The sequence below is a fragment of the Copadichromis virginalis genome, linkage group LG20 (assembly GCF_057382275.1).
Source record: "Copadichromis virginalis isolate Kocher_CV1m ecotype Utaka linkage group LG20, C_Virginalis_male_GT1.1, whole genome shotgun sequence".
Classification (NCBI taxonomy): domain Eukaryota; kingdom Metazoa; phylum Chordata; class Actinopteri; order Cichliformes; family Cichlidae; genus Copadichromis; species Copadichromis virginalis.
In genome coordinates this window covers 25,036,022-25,057,511 of record NC_140637.1, presented here as the reverse complement: position 1 = coordinate 25,057,511, position 21,490 = coordinate 25,036,022, and the positions used below count along the sequence as shown (strand labels likewise).

Genomic DNA, 21,490 nt, shown 5'->3' with positions numbered 1-21,490 from the left:
CTCCACCTTCTCTGCAACTAAATGAATGATCTGTAATCGGGACAAAAGTGCTTCCCTCACTGAGCACACTCAGCTCCACTTCAGGAACTTTATCAGCTGAGATTTGTTCTGTGTGAGGTGCTTTAAGTCCAGATGCAGGAACGCTGTACTCTACATGCTGTGTGGTTTACAGGATGGGGGGGGGGGGGGCTGGAAAATTACCTTTGCACTTAGACCGACTGTTTCTTCTTTGTGGTGCTAAAAACGCTCACATTTCCTTTCCTCGCACCTATCAGAGGCCTCAAAAGTGATGACACTAACGCTGATGTTGAATGGTGGGAAAATGTCAGAAAAGTGGAAGCAGACAGTACAGGAGTGTCGAAAAGCGTGTCTGTGCACGTCGGCTATTTTAGGTCTCTGAGTCGCTTCACTTTCTCAGACAGTAAAACAGGAAACTGGATGTGCTGAACATTACAGCAACATCCTCCCTGTAACTCGCAGCTCCTTCAGCAGGTTACTACAGCAGGCGCTGAGGTCAGCTGCTCGTCTGAGCACACACGAGAACTCTTAACCAGTACAAGAGCTGGGCTGGCTTTGTTGCTGTCAGTGAGGGGGCAGTCTGTGAACGAGCCCACACCCTGTAAAATAGTGACCAGTTGACCTTGAGCCTTATAAACCTACATCTAAGACAGCAAGGCCCCAACCACAGAGACTAGTCACTGCAGTCGAGTCACCTGAAGAGGCCCACTCACACAGGCTGCTGTTTGATTTCTGCTCTTTTCCACAGGGCAAAGGTCACCAGGAAGAACCTCGGGACTTCTTCCAACATGCAAACTTACAGCTGTCCTTCTTTTCTGTCACTTTGTGCTTATCACAAAGATTAACAGGCTGTTTGCTGTGTTAGGGAGCGGAGAGCACCACCCTGCCTAGGCCACACCCTGTTAGGAGCCCTAATGATGTGGCCTGATAGAGACACGTGTTGCATACAGGCCACAGATGTTTGACGACCTCACAGAGAAACAGCAAAGATCCTTTAGACTAGCATCAATCTCTGAATCACTCAAAACTGCAAAACTGGGGAAAGGTGCAGGAAGGTTGTATCTGGGTTTTAGAGTATATTGAGAAGTAAGGACATCCAAATGACCTTTAACAAGCAGAAGTTAGTCCTGCAGAGGTTGGAGAGGGGTCACTGCAGCCCACTGAGAGAAGCTGCTGTGCCTTCGAGGAGCAGTTTGTTCTGGAGACAAGTCAGCGAAGAAAAAGTTCACACAGCAGTGCTAACAAAATGGATTCCTTTGCAGAGTGAGCAAATGAGGAAACTGTGGTTTGAGGCTAAGATATGAGGAGGCTAAATAAGGTGGAAGGGGACACACCCCCTACCTGACCACAGGACCGACTCAACCTGGAACCAGAAGACTCTTCACGCTGACGACAGTCTGTTTGTGTTGCTGCGCTCTCTTTTGTCCGACCTGTTCTCCTCATTTCCCTTTTCTGCTCTCACATCTGGAAAGCAGGACTGGTTTCCCTGCCATTCCCCATGCATCCACACACACACACACACGCGCGCGCGCACACACGCACACTGACGTCATGCAGTTTGCTCTGCCTGATGGAAAGCATATGAGCTGAGAAAGGAACACTGGAGGAAGGGGTGTTGTCACTAGAACACGCAATTTATTTGCCAGAACTCGATTAAAATTCATTTTTTCCAGGACTTTTTCCCTCTTTGTACCTTATAATGCTGCTGCTTCTTCATGACAGTCTTATTATTCCAAACTTCAACATTAGGACCTGGTGCAGTGTTGGGATTACAGATGAGTGTTACATCTGTCCTTCTGCATGTAGACCCAGGTCTGACACTTCTACCCATAGGAGCAACATTAGCTGGTTTCAGAGCCACACATCTCCAGCTTTGCATATGAAACTTTCTCCTTTTTCTATTGCAAAATCCTGCAGGAGAGGTGGGGTGCACTGGAGAACATGCTTCCAGCTGGACAATGCCATTGGCTGCCTCCCCAACGCTCACTGGCTACATTTTTCCATAACATCAAAGCCAAGAAAAACCTCCTATGTTGCTTTCCTCTGTTTGGGAATTTGCCACCACCACCATAATCACTTCTCCTGCCGGAGCCAGAATGGTTGCTAAGAAGGAAAAATAAGAGAAAATAATACAAACGGAGGTGGTCTGTGCGTGTTCTTGGCGAAGGACGCATCTGATCTGGTTTGGATTTTTCCTCATTGTGAGCTGCAGGACACAGATGACTCGCTGTCAACTTTACAGGCCTTATTTACCATGTATGTGTTTCTGCAGGGCCTTTTTTCACTTACTGTGGTGCAGAATTTCAACACTTCCTGCAAATTTAGGCTGTGAAACTCCTGCACACAATTTTACTGACTTCATAATGTTCAGGCGCAGATTTGCACAGGTGAGGTGTGGCGTGGACAGTACCTACCCACGCTCCCCCTCTGTGAGCTCTTTCTGCTGATTCAGAACCAAAGCATTACAGATTTGAACTTCAAGGCAGGTTCACATGTAAGCATGACACTTCCACCCGTCATGCTACACCCGCTCAGCTTTATAATGCTAACATGTTTGATCTGGTCAACACACAGCGCCTTTAGAGCGTTTAGTACCAACAGCACCTGCTCGCAATCCAGCGACACCAAAACAACAAAAACAAGAATGCGATTAAAGCAGCGAGTGGCACTGCACATGAACTGTAGGTACACTGCAGCTGGTGTATATAAGCCCTCTCATGCTGAGGGGTGATTACCTAGTTTGCAGTGCTGGTAATCTGTAAAGCAGCTTGGAGAGAGTTTTTTAAAGACGCAGCAGTGGTGGCAGTCTGTTCTCTCTCTCCCCCTGAGCAGCATGGCCAGCCTCACAAGCCTGCCAAAAAGAACTACCAGGAGGTATGAATCACCACATGGACAATATTTCACAATATTGTTAAAGTGCTTTGTGAAGTAGGTCAGCTGTACGAGTAGGTGCAAACGATGGTGATGAGCCTCCCACAGAGGTGCATTAGTGTTGGTGAAACGTCTAAAACTGATAAGAACGGCAAGAGAAAACATGATGAGGCTCCAACGGGGCGTCAGCAAACGCTCCTGTAGTTTGGAGGCTACACCAACTCTCAGGAGAACCGAGAAAGCAGGTGGACACTGACATTTGACTTTGGCTAGGGTCAGTGTCACTACTGACAGCACGAGGCAATGCCTCGACCTCTGCACAGGTAGTCCAGCATCTCCAGGATAGAGCGCACCATTACCAGAAGGCGCAGTCTCAAGACCAGGAGACAGGAGAGCTTGACAGGTCCTTAACCCGTCAGCAAGACCAGGACCTACTCCTCTGTGAAAGGAGGAACAGGTCACAGCCACAGGCCTAGAAAATGACCTCCAACAGATGACTGGTGTGAATGACTCTGACCAAACATTCAGAAACGGCGCTCCAGTGGGCCCAGTGCTCCTCCCAGCATCATGGAGCCTGATTCACATTGGTCCTTTATTTCTAACATATTACTCCACCCATATCAGCACAGACATTTAGAGTGATTATTTTCTCTTTCAGATCTGTGTTTTCAAAATGTTCCTTTCCTTTTTGTGAGCAGCATATCCTCTAAAGGGTATTTATGGGCTCTATCATTCTACAACACAATGCAGTACGAGTACAGGAAGGTAGCAGGACTCCAAGCTTGAAAGCAGCCTGGGTCTCAGCATCGTGCTGCTCCTGACTCCTCGGTGACACTGCATGAGTTCTAACATGCAGTTAATGTGTTTGTGACAACACAAACACATTAACACACATACACACAAGCGTGTGCACGTCGTCTTTCCACCAGCTCAGAAAAATGGAAATCAAAGTATTTACGTCTGGTGATCCACGCTGGCACCCTTCAGCAACACAAACTGGGCCTTCACGACTCCTCCACCAAGATGCTTTTGTATGGAAACAGTGTTCATTCATCTTTGGCAAAGACGCCATGTTTCTTAGAGTTTGTTTTAAAAGAGTAGAAAAAATGTTGTGGTTTGATATCTAAAATAGAAAACAGGATGTCCTGTTTTCTTAACTTTAACCCAGATATGGAAATTCTGTTATTCCCGTCAGTGGAACAGCACAGGAGGCAGACGCTGCCATTCTTGCTCTGTCTGCCGTACAGCCACTGTGAAATTGTTCGCTTCTCTGAAGTAAGCGTGCTGGGAGCCTATGGAACCACACGTGTGGGCGTACGTATGAGTGAGCGCACTACAGAGTGTGTTCAAGTGCACTGCACGGGCACATCATAATGTGGAGAAGACATAGACTGCAACAGAAGAACGGATGAGCGAGTGAGAGCGAGTGGACGGCTGAATGAGAGAGCAGAGAGAAAGCTCTGGTCAGGCACGCGATGCTCAGCCAGAATCAGGTCAGAGGCCTCCCTCACATCCACGCTCTGCAGAAACGCTCACTTCTGCACGGCTCCGCTAAGTTATACGCTGCTGCAAAGAACCACTTAAAGGTACAGTGCAACATTTTGGAAATCTGTTGTTTGCAACCTTACACAGAGACAGAAGTCACCATGGATAGGGCCTTAAGGTAAACCGACTTATATACAGTATGTAGTGTCAAAGGTTTGCTGAGACTCTTATTTGAGCTTGAAGAAGTGTTTCACTGTCACAGGTCTAATCTCACAAACAGACCCTCACCCCATGGAGCCACAGCCATAAAATGAATGATTACTTTTGCTTTTCTATGTATTAATCAGTCACTTGTAAAAAACAAGGTATGCACGCCTCACTTTTGCAAACAGCACAGCTTCATTGAAGCTTAATTAAGTTTAATATCCACACAGTATCCTGATGGACTTCCACCAGCTTGGGTCCCACAGACTGTGACGTACATGTGAATGTAAGGACACTAGAAGCAGGTGACACGATGAACAAACAGACACGTGCATACACAAGGAGAGCTATATTTCTATAACATCTGACAACTCTCACTGCAGGTCTGTGGTCCCTACAGTCGACATGCATGACGTGGATGATCCAATTATTCTCCACTGTTGCTCCATCAAGGTTGGAGAGCTGCACTAATGAAGATGCGAGGAATATTAATATAAAGGTTTCCCTGTATGCAGATGACATACTTCAACATATCCCTGGGAGGTTTGGACAGACAGCTGACTAGTCCACCACAAGAGACCCGACTCGATAACAAGACACTGGAAGTGTGACACTGGAGCATGGTCTCTGAGTCTAATGCCGCTGCAAGGAGCATGAGGTCACAGTATAACGCCGGGTTTTAGATCCGATTGTGGGAATTTTATAATTTAGTGATTAGGTTTCAAAACACAAGCAACTATTTAGTCCAAGTGTTTGTGCTTTTTCAGCTGAATATCACAAACCCTTTGTCGTGGCCCTGATTGCCATCCAGCCCATCCTTATATTTCTGTTGTCCAGCCCTTCGGGCAGTCATGTGTTGTCTTTATTGTGCTGTATAAATAAACTATGGTGTGGTCTTCCTAAACTAATAAGTGCACCAACTTTGGCTGAAATGACCTGTTTCAATGACTTCATCCGGTCTAAGAAATATAATTACAGCTCTGAGAAACAAATAAGTACTTTTAAATGAACATAAACAGGAGATCCAGCTGGGATTATGTCTCTGTGCTCCTCCCACCAATCACCTGGAAGTCTCCTCTGCACAGAGACAGCGCACAGAGCTTCTTTCTCATTGTAGTATTTACCTTATAATATAAAGCACTACATGAAATTACTGTTATTGTGAAACGGCACAACATAAATTAAGAGCTGTGCCATATCATTCCGTTGGCTCGCTGACAGAGGAGGACGGCCCTCAGGCTCTCTGTACTAATAAATGCTGCCAGCCTGAAGCTGAACTGATACATTAGTTTGGTATGTTTTTCTATATCATAAATATCATTATCAAAAATGTGCTTAAAATAACACGGCATCACCCTGGGGCTGTGTGACCGATCCTAATCCAAACTAAAATGGAATTATCCAGAGCTTAACGAGGTTCCTCTGGAGATGCACGGCTCCAGCACTGCTCGTGCATGCACAGTGTCGCAGCGGCACTAAAGCCAGCCAGTTCCTGATTCTGCCCTAGAAGGCTGCATTCGCTTAGCAACCACATCAACGTTCAGCCGCCGCAGCAGTCAGTGTAATGTAGGCCAAAAGGCTGTGTGGAAGCAGTCTGGTGCTTCTCGTCACCTCATGCTGCAGTAAGCATTAAGGAAAAGGAAGCCCCCCCCCCCAGCACAGGACATGCTGTAGCCCTGCCTGTGTTTAGTGTCACACCACACAGCTGCTCAGGCCTCGAGACAAAGGTTATTAGATCTACTGTACAGAGGGACAAAGAGCAAACACAGGCCGGTCCAAGCAGGGTTAATGGAGCAGTCTGCAGATTGCATCTGGATTCCAGTTTGTGACTGCCAGAGGCGCTGATGGTCATGAGTTTAGGATTTCTTTTGAAAACACTATCCCTGTTTGTCATTGTTCTGCAGCGCAGTTACCTGAGGAGGTCATGTGACGGAAACATTTCACCATATGCCGGTTCAACTCAGACTAGATCCATCAGCAGGATGAGGAACATACTACCATCAAACAGGACAAACAATGACTTTAATGTAAGGCAAGGCAAGGCAAGGCAAGTTTATTTGTATAGCACAATTCAACAACAAGGTGATTCAAAGTGCTTTACAGAGACATGTAACATGTACGCAGACAGGAGGATACTCAGTGGCTGTCTCAGTACAAGGGCTGACAACTTGACTAAACAATGAATCACCTGAATTAATTCTTACGTCTATTTTTTTCCCAGAAACACCGACATGCTCAAGCTTGTAAACATCACAGGCCATCTTGTTTCAGTGGTAGCTGAACTTTCTTCATGGTTCAGACTGTTGTTTCAGCAAAATACGCTGAGTGAAGACGGGCAATCGCACCAAACGACCACATGACACCGTTTTGGGACAGAATGATGATTCTCAGCTGACCGCTCTGATGGCGTCACGTCAGTCGTTTCCCACTGCACATTAAATCGCTCGGACAGACTCCGGCTCTACAAGGTCTCGTTGTGTTCTGCAAACTCAGCGAGTTTAGCACGATGGAAACAACAGAGGGTCGCACCAGGGCTGCGACGCTGATGTCAGGGATCCAAGGTCAAAGGTCATAGCAACAGTGCACCAGTCAAGGTGACAACTCATACTGTCATCGTGGTGAAACTCATAATGAGTTTAAAGCCATAGTTTCATGTTGCACCTCCACCTATGGCCTACATTTGCAACAGAGACATTTTTGGGCGCGTGTGTGTGTGGCTCCACTGATTCATCACGATCCTTACATGAGAGAAAACAGGAGGAGGATATTTGTGGCTGCTGATTGATTGTGAAATCAGTGTTTCCACAGTGTTGGTGAAGGGAGCACACAGAGATGATTTTACACATAAAAACCAAATGAGCTCATCATCAGATCACCTGGGGCTCCAAGATGAGATTGACTAAACGAGCAGATTAACTAAAACCCTGCTGGACGCGTTTGATATATGAAGCTAGCAGTTTGTGCAGATATGTAACAAGGATCGGATGAAAACCATTGACCAGAATGCAAAGAGTTCAGCTCTGTACACACGGGGAGGAGTGAGGGGAAGCCCACCACGTGGCCACTTTCAACTGTCATGGAAAACTTCCTTCCCCAGTTTTCCTCCAGTTTCTCCAGTGGCTCTTAGTCGTGACAGCCCCGTTTACTTGGACAGCGTGTAGGAGGCTGCATCCACCCCTGGCTGTGACACTGCTGTTTATTTTTATCTTGAAGAGGACTACTTTTTTTTTTGCTCTGCTCAGTCTACATCTTTGTGAGGCCACAACACAAAGAGGCTCTTTTGGTTTGGTGTGGGGAGCCGGGCAGCCTCAGATTCACGCCAGCACGTACTGGTGCTTTCCACTCTGGAGCCGGACATTTTGTTCCACTGCTGAGCTCTGGAGCCAAATCACATGATTTCCAGTGGAGACTGAGAAGGGCTGGATGTGAGTGAGGAAGGATTCGACTTCCACTCCATTTGATCCTAACCCATACACTCAGTTTGACTGTTTTAACCGGGCTCCGTGCTTTCTTTTATCACACACGTTGATAAGAATGTGACAGCATGAAGCTGTACTCACTCCTCAGTTCACACAGGGAGGGTTACTACAAAGCAAACAGTGATAGTAGATAACCTGCTGCAATTTTGGTTGTGAACACGATGGGACAGGACCAAAACTGTGGAGCAACAGAGTGATCATAGGAGACAGTTAAATGAGGAGTGCTGACGGTGCTTCCGACAGCAGGGCGGAGGCGCCACAGGAAGCCAGTGTGGTGTCGAAACCAGAACTCTAAGGCTCGCTGCCTGCCACGGCTCTGCGGTAGACGCTTGCCCTAACAGTCTGCTGAGTTGTTGTGGCCAACAGCCGACACACCGCTCAACCCTCACTCTGTACTGAGAAAAAGGGAAGTGGGAGGGACATCGCACAGGTTCGGTTGCACACATGTGCATTCATTTTGAACAAAGGGGCCCATCACTGAGCTTTGGCCTGTTGTCTACAAACATCACACTGACGAGGTGCAGCAAACTCTGGTATCAGCAACCTCTCTGACCCCGGCGATGAGCGCACACGGGCCAGGAGCCACAGAGGGGTCCCTTACAGCTGTTTGTGCGTTACATCAACGTATGGAGTCGACGGGGTTATAGTGGATGGTCTTTACAGTCCAGTGAGTCCAACGATGCTCCTCCCTGCTGGCAGCAACATTTTTATCAGCTTAAAAAGCTAAAGCCAATGATAATGAGACTGAATTCAGACAACAAAAATGTTAAAAATGTCCCATTTCCTGCCCTCTGTCTCTTTCACCAGGTTGGTCTCTGCTCTAATGGACACATTAGCCGCCGGCTTGTCACTCCATCTCAATTAGGTGGCCATGAGGTCATCCCTTCACTTCTACTCCCATCTACATCAGGGAGCTATCATTTCATTAGTCCTGTTGGGGAGGGTGGTGGATGGGTGGAGAGTCTAGCCCTTCCACGGGCCTCTCTGATTCACAACATGAAGAAGAGAAGGACAGGACGAGGATTTTACTGGATGATGTGAGAAGGAATTTAGCAGAATAAACCTTTGAGTCAGCTGTACAAAAACGTCGGAGAACTGTGTAGGGCTGCCACGATTAGTCGACTAGTCACGATTACGTCGACTATCAAAATCGTCGACGACTAATTTAATAGTCGACGCGTCGTTTGAAGCTTTGTAAGATCCCAAAAGACGCAGGAATAATAGCAGGATTTAAGAGTGTAATAATGGACTGAAACAGAAGATGGCAGCACTGCATGTACAAGGATGCCAGCTGCCGTTAAACCCCGAAGAAGAAGAAGAAGAAGAAGCTGTGTCCCAGAATTCATAGCGCAGCCCAGCTCAGTTTCCAACAATGGCGGCAGCTAGTTAGTTTTAACTTTACTCTTATTATTCTTTCTGGGTCACAAAATAAACGTTTAACATATTTTCAGGCGAGAATGTAGCTGTGTAAACCTCAAATATCTGCTCAGTTTATCAGGACACCACATATTTTCAAAAGCGCTCCGACGTTTTCGGAGACGTCTGTTACCCACTAGCTCGACAGCTAGTCGGGGGCAAGGCTCACTAGAGCCCGTGAGAACACCGGACTCCCGGCACATCATTTTCAAACCCACCGCTGTCTTTCGCTACTCAGGTTAAACATATATAAGTCACTTAGATAACTTAAAAATGTTATTGTTTGGCTTTTTCCAGTGTTTTATTTGTTCCTGAGTAAATCGGTTTGTCTGAGATTAAAGTTATAGTTTTTACACAGCTGAATAAACATCAAGCAGACAGCTGATTATCAGAAGTGTGAGATGCTCGAGAATATACTCCAGTGTCCTGTTATAGTTTAGATAGCAAGGAGTTTATTAAACTTCACTGAAACAATCTGCAAATTTCATTAAAATTTAATAAACTATCATCTTGTCTTTAGTTAGCATATACCTTAAACACTTAAAGCTGTAAGCTAATGATAGTTATGTAAGAGCAGATGCTACTGGTGCAATAAGCTGTACGTTTTACATCCAATGGATGCATGATCTGATTAGTCGACTAATCGCAAAAATAATCGGTGACTAGTCGACTATCAAAATAATCGTTTGTGGCAGCCCTATAACTGTGCTTCTTGGCATTTCAAAGGTTGAATGAGCTGCCCATCAGGGCTTTGCAACCAGGTCTTCTTCTGGGCTTCTGGAGCTGAGGGACAAGAACACGACTGTGCTGCGTTATGTCTCAGCAGCGTTTGCACCTGCTGAACCTAAAACGTATCGATCGCTGCAGGAAGTGGAATCTGATGTTTCACTGCACTTCCCCAGCTGGACAGTTTGGCCACGAGCAGCGGAGCTCTGGTGGAGCACAAGACGGGGCTCAAATCAGGTTAACAGAAAGAACTATACTCAAAAACACAGAGCACTCATGACTCTGTCCTTGTGCTGAGACTAAACACTGGCTCACACAGACCTGTGCTCTGCAGAGAGTCATACGCTGGCCTGTGTCACACCGGGTTTCCTCTACCATCAGATAGCATCCAGCTCCAGAATAAACCTTCCTTGAAAAATAAAGTCTTCCTTGAAAACCACCTTTGATCAGATCTACCATCCTCACATTTTACAACTAGAAAATTGTAACCACTTCTAAAAAAAAAAAAACCACATCGACACTCAGACATGCTGCCAGGGAGAAGAAGATACACTGTCACAGATTTCCCATATCCCAGGCAGCATGAGTGATTTGTGGGAATTTCGTGATTTTGTCTCGCCGGTTGTTTTTGCCCATCACGTTGTTGTGTGACAGTGTTAACCCCACAGGACAGGCTGTAGACACACACACACACACACACACACACACACACACACACACACACAAATCCTCTAAAAAAACATACAGATAAGCAGCTTTCATGCAGGGAGAGAGGGAGAACTGTGAGATGAGTGGGCGGAAGAATGGGAGTGGGAGTGGAGGTGGCGTGGCAAGGTTCAGCTGCAGAAGCTCTGACCTCTGCACATGTGAGAGGGGATAATTAAAGCAGAGGTCACACTTGTCCAAACGTGACACACACCTGAGCGGCAGCATAAAAGCTGCAGCGGGGTTTAAATAAACAGATGTGCTGCTGCTCCAGACAGCCGTGGCAGCGTTTCTATGAAAGAAGATGCTGAGAGTAACGCCTCTGTGCCCGGAGGTGTTACACATGCAATGCATTACCTCGTCTCAGAGATCTACAATTACATTAATTATAAGCAGAGGGCTTCGAGAGGTCTATTGTCTGCTGTGCAGGATGGGAATGAGCGCGTTCACACGTGTGTGCATGCAGAAAGAGGATGCCTAAACAGCCGTATGCACGTTTACAATAAGACACAAGCAAGAAGTGCGTAAAAGGAAGTGTGCAACGTACAAAATCAATGAGATAGGCTGAAGCAGAGGAGCAAGTCTGGGCCTGGCTGGAGACGGCTTCCGGAACCTGAGAAGCAGGCATCGGTGCCAGGAGGAGGGATCGTCTTTCAGCGTATTGTTTTATTTAGCATTCCTTCATTTGCCAGAGTGAGGCTGGCTGATTTCATTCAGGAGATTGGTGACTTGGAAAGCAGGAACAGCCCAGCCGGCCTGATAAGCACATTAAAAGCCTTTGTTTCCAACACTCGGTTCCTGAGGAGTAACCTTAGCCTCCGAACCCCTGACTGCCTCTACCAAGAGGCCCTAATTTGCTCGCACACATCCATCTTCCACCTCAACTTCCTGACAAACTGAGGCGAGGTGTGGCTGCACTTTATAAACTGTGTTACCGAAGCGGTGTCGTCCTGTTCATGCCCGGCCGTGCGCTCCCGTCTCTGCTCAGCAAATCGAACCAGCCCAAAGCTTCTTTGCTGGTTTCACCTCAAACCCACTGATGGCTGCATTTGATGAAGCAGCACTTCTTATAAAAGCGTGAGAACACTTGAACGGTCAGTCAAAGTTCACCGCCGTGCCAATTAATCCTGTTTAACATTAACTCGCTCAGCTCTAACATAACTAACAGCAGCTAGACATCACAATGACTCAGAGCAGACTAAACAACAGTAAAGATCAGATGTGTTTGTGCTGCGTGCAGCCAGGAAACACACCATTTCTGAGAAAAGACATGCGCGTGCACTCGAGTCTGCTGCGCACTTTCGCAACTTTGCTTTCTCTCGCAAAGCTGCCATTTGATTTCACAAAGGTGAAGTTTAAGGGATCAAAAAGGTGCATCCAGAAACAAAGACGGCGCTTTCTGTCTTTTATTAGCAGACTTTGTTTCAGTGTGAGACAAACAAAGTGCAACACTTGCGTCTTACACAAAGGGTGACTCACGTTTGTTTGTCATTCCATAAAGTGGGTTTGATTGATGCATACAGCAGCTCTCCCCCCACGCCTCGCCTGTGCGCCTCCTGTCCTACAGACGCGGTCCTTCCTGCAGCGACTTGTCTCTGGTTGTGCCTCGGGCCCTTCACCCAACGTGTCCCCCTCATCTCTCACAAGCACATACTTTCATCAGATTGCTGTTATTGTTTATCCAACTATCTGTTAAATTAGTCAAATGACTAAAAATACCATCAAATGTCAGAAGTAGACGGGCTGTGTGGTGAGGAATATGTGTCTGAACAAAGACAGGACAGGAAGCATTTAATGATAGAAAAGATAAATGATGTTTTAGCTCATTTCCATCTGCAGGCAGAAGGTGAGATGTAATTAAAATCAATAACAAACACACACATACTTACCTACACACATATATCCACACACACAGGTTTAAGCGCCCATGATAACAAATATCAAGCATCCAAATGTTAATCATTTGGATGCTTGATATCAGAAGCAGACTGATATGATAGGATAATTACATTTTGTCACTCGGTAGTAAACCTGCGTTAGCCTCCTGACACCAGAGCCCACTGCTCCCTAACCAGCAGTGCTGGAACCAAAAACCAGTTTCAGTCTGGTTCAAAGGAAGCTAAATGTCTCTTAACATCCACATGCAGTGGTAGAAAGCAGACAGTGTCCACACTGTCTGCTTTCTACCACTAAAGATGAAAAACAGGGGGACAGAGGGTTGAAGGGGGGAGTCAGGCACTTTGGGATCAGTGATCCCCGCAATGAAGGGGGATGGGACTCAAAGCAACAGATCCACAGCTGATACTGGTCACAAAGGATGTGACAATAGCTAGCCAGTGGACAACTGCCCCGAAACCACACATATAACACAAACACCACCCCATACCGCCACAACAATACCCCGCCAACCTCCTGGGAGCTGCCCTTCCACATGGCTGAGGCCAAACCAGTGCACCCACCCTCCCCACCTCTGCACCCCCCCCCCAAAAAAAATCCCTTGAAGAGTGAAAAAGAAAGAAAGAGATTTCCAAGAACCGAGCCTTTCTCTTAAGAATAGAAAGTATACCTGACGCCCTTTCTCTCTCTTTGGTCTGACTGCTTTGGACAAATGCTTATTTGGAAAGCTGATATACTGTTACTGCATTTCAGAACATTTAACGTCCCCTTTGGTGACAGACAATCAAGCTCCCCAACTAACAGAGTGCACCATGATGGAGAGGACAAACAAAAGATGGCTAAGGTCAATCAGCTTTATTTTTAGCATTATAAACCTATCTGTAAAGTTTGGTAGTGCATACAATGTGGACTAGATTTAAGAATTTCAAATAGAAATGAATGTGAGTCACATGACGTCTCTTTCAGTGGGATTTTTTGGAGCAGTGTAAAGAAAAAGGACGACGATGCTATTCTACATATTTTCAGCCAGAGTAGAAACATGAAGCTTCTTAAACATAAAAGTCTCTCAGTGCTGTCCCATCCACTTGACAGAGACTTTGCTGCTTAGTTGACTTGGCAGCTCCTGCTCGGAGGAACTGTGCCCGTTCGATCAGACGTACGATTAGCACTGTTTATTATTAGATTGACAATCTCCCGGCATCTGCCTCTACCTGTCCTTCCCAAACTTTGAGATAATTCCGGAGATGAGCTAGCACTCATCCCATGGACTGAGCTGGACCACTGGCTCGTGACATGATCTTAAAGGAGGACATTGTGGATGTTGTGTTAGAGAGCTGCAAGGCTGTAAATGCATGAACGTATGATTCTTTGGGCTTCTGTATCATTTATAAGACTTAAAAGGAATTGCGGGGGTGGAATCGGGTTGCTGTGTGGAAGTCTAAGCTCAGTATGTGTGGCTGGGATGGGGGAGGGATGGGAAGCATCACTGTGGGAGACAGGCAGATGGAGATGGAAATGAGTAGGCATTGAGCTCATGTTAATCTCCTCCTACAGCTGATGCAGGCACAAAACAAGAACACATATTTGTCCACATGCGCACTCGCATGACAGCAGATCATAGACCCGACCGGGCCTGTGCGCCATCGCGCTCCAAATGAGGCAAAGGGATGCTTTTGCTATTCACACGTTCCCATGTGTGGTTTGTGGAAAAGTTTGCAGCCAAATCTGAAATGCATCCGAGCACAACTTCCACTGTGCAGCATTCAGTTTACTGTATCACGGTGGATCTCATTTATTTGATAGTATGTGAGACTAGCTGCCTTCATCAGACAGCCATCTGCCCCGTGGGAGCGGCTAAGCCACACGCCATTGGCCGACTGGTCGTCAAGAGAGGCGAGGGGTGAGGCGGGTCACCTCTTTATTTGGGGAGGGAAAGGTCATGCAATACTAGCTGCCCTACAAACAGCATGAGGGGGGATGGGGTACCGCCAGTGGCTGCTATCATACACAAAGGCTGCTCCTGGTCTGACACAGCAGAAAGTAACCTCCCCCCTCCCGTCGGACTCCAGTTCATCCTGGATCCATCTAGACGGCATCCCTCACCAACGATCGCGGCGTTTATTGTCAAAGATTAAGAAAAGCTTTAGGAAAGACAGCAAGACGGCAGAAGATTGGAATTTTCCATGGAAACGCATGTCCTACATACACATCAGATTATCTCCACAGCCTGATCTCGCATCCTCCTCTGCACTTTATACAGACATGGGAAAAAAACTTTTACAGATATGACTCTCTTTTAATCATCCATGCACTCCATACACAGAGTGTGGACAGGCTGCACCATTCAGTTAACATCACCCAGGTGCTGGGTTAGGCTTCAGTGCATCAGACTAATGTTCACTTGTCTTTGTAAGACTCACACTGAAATCTTTTTACTGAAAAACCTGTAAGAATAAAATGTGACATGTCTCAACATTCAGCACTGGTGAGCTCACCAGCAGGAGGACTGGAGGAAGCCTGACTGCCTGATTCTCTGATGTTAAAGACCAAAAAACTGTCAAACCTTTTGACCAACTTATTTTTAAGCACATCACTAACACTGTCCCCTCTTCACAGCTCAACCTATGTAAACACTACCGGGGAAGGAGCTGCAGGGGAAATCGCGCTGCTTGGGCACGTCCAGTTATGCTGATGAATAATTCACAGACCACCTTATTAAACAAACATGCCTATGGTTACCTACCATCAGCTGTGGCTAACAGTCAAACTAGACACCAAATTCCATCATCTGGCTGAGAAAGAGCTTCTGTCCCACGAGACACCTGGATCAGGTCACTGGCTCTTCTCTTACCTGTGCTATAATCCCAATGAGACACACTTAAGGTCTTTTGAAAACATAAGAGCAGCCACAGCCAGCCGTGTGTGCTTGTGTTATCATACGGCTCGGAATATTCTCACAGGAATGTCAAAGACGGGAAGGAAACACTTGATTGTCACGCACGCTACTGGCTCGTCAAACCGATATTCAAACTTTCCCAGATGACCTGCATGCAGCCACGCACAAACCTTATCTGGCCTGCTCTTTTTTCACCCCTCCATCTTCTTGAAATGGACAGGCAGACACTTATTGACTTAAAGCAAGTATGTGTCCATAGCAGGCAGAGATATGACTGCAGCGCCGAGTTTCGGCACCACTACTCTTTGTGTATTTCACCGAAGATTTCACTTCTCACATGTTGGAAGAAATAGTTCTTCTCAGCTGTGAATCCAATCAAATTTTACTCAAGTAACGTGTTGCCACTGAACATCTCACAGCTTCTGTAAATTTGAAGCCCTATTTGAAATACCTGATAATCAGAAATCAGGACTGTGCACAGTCGAGCCGTACACGAGGAAAGAAAAGTCCTTTTGTTTGCAAAAGTTAAAAACTGTTGATACAAACGGCTTGTAGCAAGGAGACGTGCTGTATGAAGACAATCACTGCACCCAGTTCATTTCCACCACCGCTGGAGTCGCAGCCTTTTGAGAAACGTTCCAAGCAAACCTAAGCAGCCGTACACCCTGCTCCCACAGAGAGGCCTGTCCTGAGAGCAGCTGCAGTGGAAACAGACTTTTCATCTTATGGCTGGTCCTCAGAGTTTTTGTCATGGAGCACAATGATTCATCGCTGATGTGTTTTTCCATATAGGAGAGCAAAACACATGCTTTTTGTTGTTCATTGCCAGCATAGAAGAAGAAAGCAGCAACCCTGAATGAAACACTCTTTTTAAATATTCTTAGAAAGTGAAGAATACTTTTGTCTTTGAATGCGCTCCATACCTTCAAGCAAAGACTGAAGCACCATTCACACAGTGAGGTGGTTCATTTCCAACACTGTTCTGACCCACAGCTCGAACCAGAGACACGACTCTATCATGTTAGTCGTGTTTTTAATGGGACGGCCCAAAATATAGTTTTTAATACAGCAGCAGAACTCATTACAGAGCCCTGACTGAATTGGTGTCCTCTCCCAGCACAGGGCACAAAATGCACTTTTTATGAAAAGGAAAATAGGAAAGTATACAAACTGACCGAAACAGCCACACAGTCGGGCTCCACTGCAGACTGCTGCACAGGATCAGAATGGAAATATTCCCTGAACAGCCACTGAAACGCACAGCTCCCAGCTGTTGTTCTGTCTGCTGTGTGGACATGGCTGGCTGTCAGCAGGCTTAGCCAGCACTGCGCCTTGCATATGAAACAGGACATGGGCCTATATCCCCTGTGGGAGTTCACTTCCTCTGAGCCCCCACCACCACAGCCCCACGTCTCTCCTGAAACAAGCAGCTCCTTCAGCTGGAGGCCAGATATTCCAAGCACCGGGGGTAGCAGGGTGGGGGCAGCAGAAAGGGAAGTGCTGGCTTCTGCACGTTAGAGATTTAAGAAGTGCCCTGACTTGGAAGGACATATTCAGACTCGACAGTTGTGCGTTCCAACCCTACGTAGGTTTGGTTTGAGCCTTTCCTCAGCCACACGTGGAAACAGCCTGCAGGAATGTGTTGGTTGTCAGCACAACAACGCAGCATATGTGGAGCATCGACGCAAAATGGCCTCTGCTATTGTTCTGGCTGGTTTTTAGTGCATATCTGTCTCTGAACAAATCCCATCCCAGCACTTTAGGAGGAACCTGAAAGCTCAGCAGACACACATGCTTTGCTCAAGACCAGTTACAACAGTCGTGTACACATGCTCACCACTCTGAGGAGGCGCACATCTGCAACATGAGCACAGACTGATGAAGCAACAATAATAATAATACAGTAACCAAGAAGCCCGAGGACGGCCCTCTCCACGTAGGAAGGTGCCAAAACCCAAATAAACCAAAAAAGTCTGAGGTAAACTTTTTTCAAAGCCAAGCACAAGTCGAGCTTCAGCTGCCCACCACCATCCACCACAGCCACCCTCACTCCTCATATCTCTCTAAACCAGGCAGACTGTGCAGAGCCGACGTCATCGTGAGGCCAAATTATAAAGTTAGTGTCACACTAAATCTGCAACCACAAGCCTTATCTCCACATCCTGATGTGGAAACCCACTCATTATGTGTGCCAGCCAGAAAGCAGAAGCCTGGCATGGCAATCTGGGGCCGGCCTGCGCAGGAAAACCTTCCCCAACCTACGTGGAACGCTTCAATGCATTTGTGCTTTGCAGCCTGCACTGTGTATGAATCCTACAAGACAAAAAAAGGAAAAGTGAACTTCAAGTTCACACTTTCTCCACAACTGGAGGCACGCTGCTAAATGTGGACAGCTTTTTTTACTCTGTGATTCACTCGTCTCAGGAGGAAGCTTTCAAAAGAGCGTCTGCAAGGAGGGAAGTGTGGCAATATCGCTTCCTGTGTCTGTCTGCTATGCGAGACTGCTGCCGACACTTTTCTATCAGTCTTATTAATATTCACTGAGCTGCCCTCCTTTGACAACAGTGACGCATTTCAAAGTAAGGCGCTGTGGCGACATCCTCCACAAACGTTTCCTCAGCTGTGCCCAAATGTGTTGAGAAAAAGGAGAGCAACAATATTTCTCAACCTGTGTGCAGTCCCTCAGATGCTCGGGGGCAGGGCTTGAATTAAAAAGCATTTCAAACAAGCCTTGAGCTTAACATTCGGGCGCCCCGTCAGCACTTGGAAAAACACAAGAGCCCCCTGAAAGTGGAGCTCCTTGAGGTGTGTCCACTCAAGTCTGAATGAAAGTGTGTGCCAAGAGTGTGTGTTCACCGTGCATGGTAGGACTCTGGCACTCTTCAGGACTTCAAGGGCCTCCCTGATCTCCCTTTCTTTGGCAGGTTTTTCTGAAAGAAGCCTCAGTGGAGGAGTGGAGGAAAACTCTTGTAAACACTTGTGCTGTTGCTTTCTGAGCCTCATCAACAACTCCGCTCTGCTCTACAAGTCCACCAAGGAGAGGGAGAGTAGGCAAAAGGAGCCCTGTCAGAGGTGGCTGGCTGGCCTGGTAGAGGGGTTCTGATGTTTGCTGAATGCTTCCCTTTGTTGGGATCATGTTATGTTTCCACCACAATACTTCTAAACCCCGCTTCATCAGCTCCATTCATGTGTAACAGTTCATGCAAATGGGCTCACTAGCCCTTTTCCCCCTACAGGGGTGGGATCAGTCTGCAAACACCAAAGCTAACACAGAGTCCTTCCATGCAGCTTTAAAGCTCAGAAAAACAAACCTGATGATTGAGGCTGGAGGTGTGTGACCACTGAAAGTGCGCAGAACCTAAAACCTGATTACTGGGACTGTTCAAACAAGAACACAAGAGAACATGGATAAGACTAGAGAGAGGGGGAAATGACATCAGCACTGATTAAACCACAGACAAGTAAAATGACACATGTGATACCAGCTCTGTCTGTCACACTAACAGTCAGGTCTAGCTCACCCACTGGAGATAGAGACAGTCACAGACAGCAACCCATTGAACCACAGTGTTCTGAAGAAGTGACAACATTATCTCACAACTGTTGTTTACTACCCTTTAAGGTGTTTCACGGCCAGATAATGGCTTTATTGCCACCAGAGGCATATTGCTGTCGCTGCTGGATGACGCCCAATTAGTAAGACTACAGCAGCAGCAGTGACCAGACACTGTCAGGCTCAGCATCCACTCCTGAAACGTGTTTGCTCGGTCATGTTTAAAGTTTGGTGACCCACGCTCGTTTTAACGTTAAGGAGAAGGGTGGCGGATAACAAGCTGCAACAGTTAGAGCTCGGAGACCAGCTTACCTTGGATGATGCTTTTCTCTTGTACTTGTTGGCGAAGTCGAATTTCTCCTTAATCTCGTCCAGGAAGAGCTCCAGGCGGGCCTTCTCCTCTTTCTCCGTGTAATCCTCGCCCAGGAGGATGTACGCCCTCCAGTTGGCCGAGTCGAAGCCCCAGTGGCAAGTCCTGTTCTCCTGCGCCTTGTGGCCGTGCACCACGAACTTGTGGGTCGGGTACATTAGTCTGCAGTCCATGCACTGGATGCACGCTGCGTTCGGGTTGGTGTACAGCTCCGGCACGAACAAGCCTTTGCACTTGCCGAAGCACTCGTGGTAGACTTTGAAGCTCATGTCGGTGAACTGCAGCTCCAGCGAGCCTCCGTTCATCTCCTTCTTGCAGCGCGGCGGGTAAGCGCCTCCGTAGATCAGGGCGTTGCAGAGCCGCTCTGCGTCCGTCTTGGTGATGAGACCGCAGGACGGCGCTGAGAAGGGCAGGATCCCCATGACTTTGAGGATCTCCAGCTGGTCGGCCGTGCAGCGAGAGCAGTAGATGTGCAGCTCGTCGCACACGGAGTTGATCTGCTGCAGGGTAAAGTCCCGCAGCACCGTGTTGAGAATCTGCGGCAGGCACAGCCGTTTCTCCCCGCCGACCACAAAGCAGGAGATGGTTTCTCCCTCCAGGACCGTCTCGCACCTCTCCGTGGAGCGGTCCGACGGGATGAAGAGCGGGCCGGGCATCACGGGCGGCGGCAGATGCTGCAGAACCGGCTCGGGCTCCTTCCCGTCCTTCTTAAAGAGCAGCTCATGTTGCCAGCGAGCAGAGAAAGCGGCCGGTCCACCCAACGAGCTCATAGAGCTGAGGTGAAACTGCTTGAGAGTTTGTTGCAGTCCCGGATGAGGCTGGAAGCTCGGCCGACTTACAGTCTCCATGCTTTTCCTGCAACTTTAGATGCGTAAATCCTTCCTACGGTCGACCGGGAATCACAACCAGCTAGGCGTCCTTCAACCTGGTAAATCCACCGCGTCCCAGAGCTGATCAGATGTGCGAAACGCCTCATCAACCATCCAGGAAAAAAGTCCCAGCTGCAGTTTTATTCCCGTGTGTGAGTCAACACCGACCAGTCGCTCCCTGTAGCAGTGAGCCGACTGTCCATATTAGAAAAAACGGCTTCCAAACTCCACCGAGGCGAAAAGTTCCGTTTGTCAGGCTTGAAAACGAAATGTAAAAATCCTTATTTGAGGTTCTTTCCGCTGTCGAGGACGAAACATCCACCCCGTTTGCCCCCGCAGTTCACTCTGACTGCGCGGAGAGGAGAAGTCTGAAGAGCCAGTCCGCTCGCGAGAGCTCTCTCTCCCCCAGTCTGAGTGCGCGTGTCTCTCTCTCTCGCTCTCCCTCGCGCTCCGTCTAGGTCTCTCTGTCGCGCGCTCACTCACACGCCCCCTCCCTTTGCGTTTGTGTGTCTGGCTCAGTCATTGAATCCCGGCCAGGAATGTGAGTGACACTGCAGGCAGGCTGGGCTCTTCCAGGAACAAGCCGCCACCCCCCGCACGTACACGCGCACACGTGCACACAGAAAAGAGAACAGTGAAGAAGAAAAAGAAACGAACTGAGCAAAGCAAAGAAAATGACGCATTCAGGCCGTTGAACAGGCCGTTTTCCTACTTTTTCTAAGGCGTAGATGCGAAATGTTGTTCTCTTTACCACGTGGCACCCCAAGCTGTGACTATACAGTCTAATATAAGATTGACTGCATGGTTGGATCTTAAAGGAGAGACTCTTCTTTTGATGAAGAAGCTTTATTTGTCACTTGCAGTTGCCTGCAGCGAAACAGGACCTCTTCCGACCATACATACATTACACAAACTGCAGAAAAACAATGAAATTTACAACACAATAGGCAGCGGAGGAGAGAAAAGGTAAAATATTTTAAAATATTATTGCATTTACTTTTT

At 47.4% G+C, this 21,490-nt stretch overlaps 1 protein-coding gene across 1 annotated transcript in view; it reads right to left on the bottom strand.

Annotated features, from left to right (window-relative positions):
* Positions 1–20,929, bottom strand: part of skia (SKI proto-oncogene a) — a 65,045-nt gene extending 44,116 nt beyond the window's left edge. Inside the window, exon 1 of the mRNA XM_085444720.1 lies at positions 19,562–20,929. Within this exon, the coding sequence (XP_085300846.1) occupies positions 19,562–20,467 (906 nt within the window). The 5' untranslated portion in view covers positions 20,468–20,929. The remainder of the gene's footprint in view (positions 1–19,561) is intronic.
* Between the last annotated feature and the right edge of the window lie 561 nt (positions 20,930–21,490).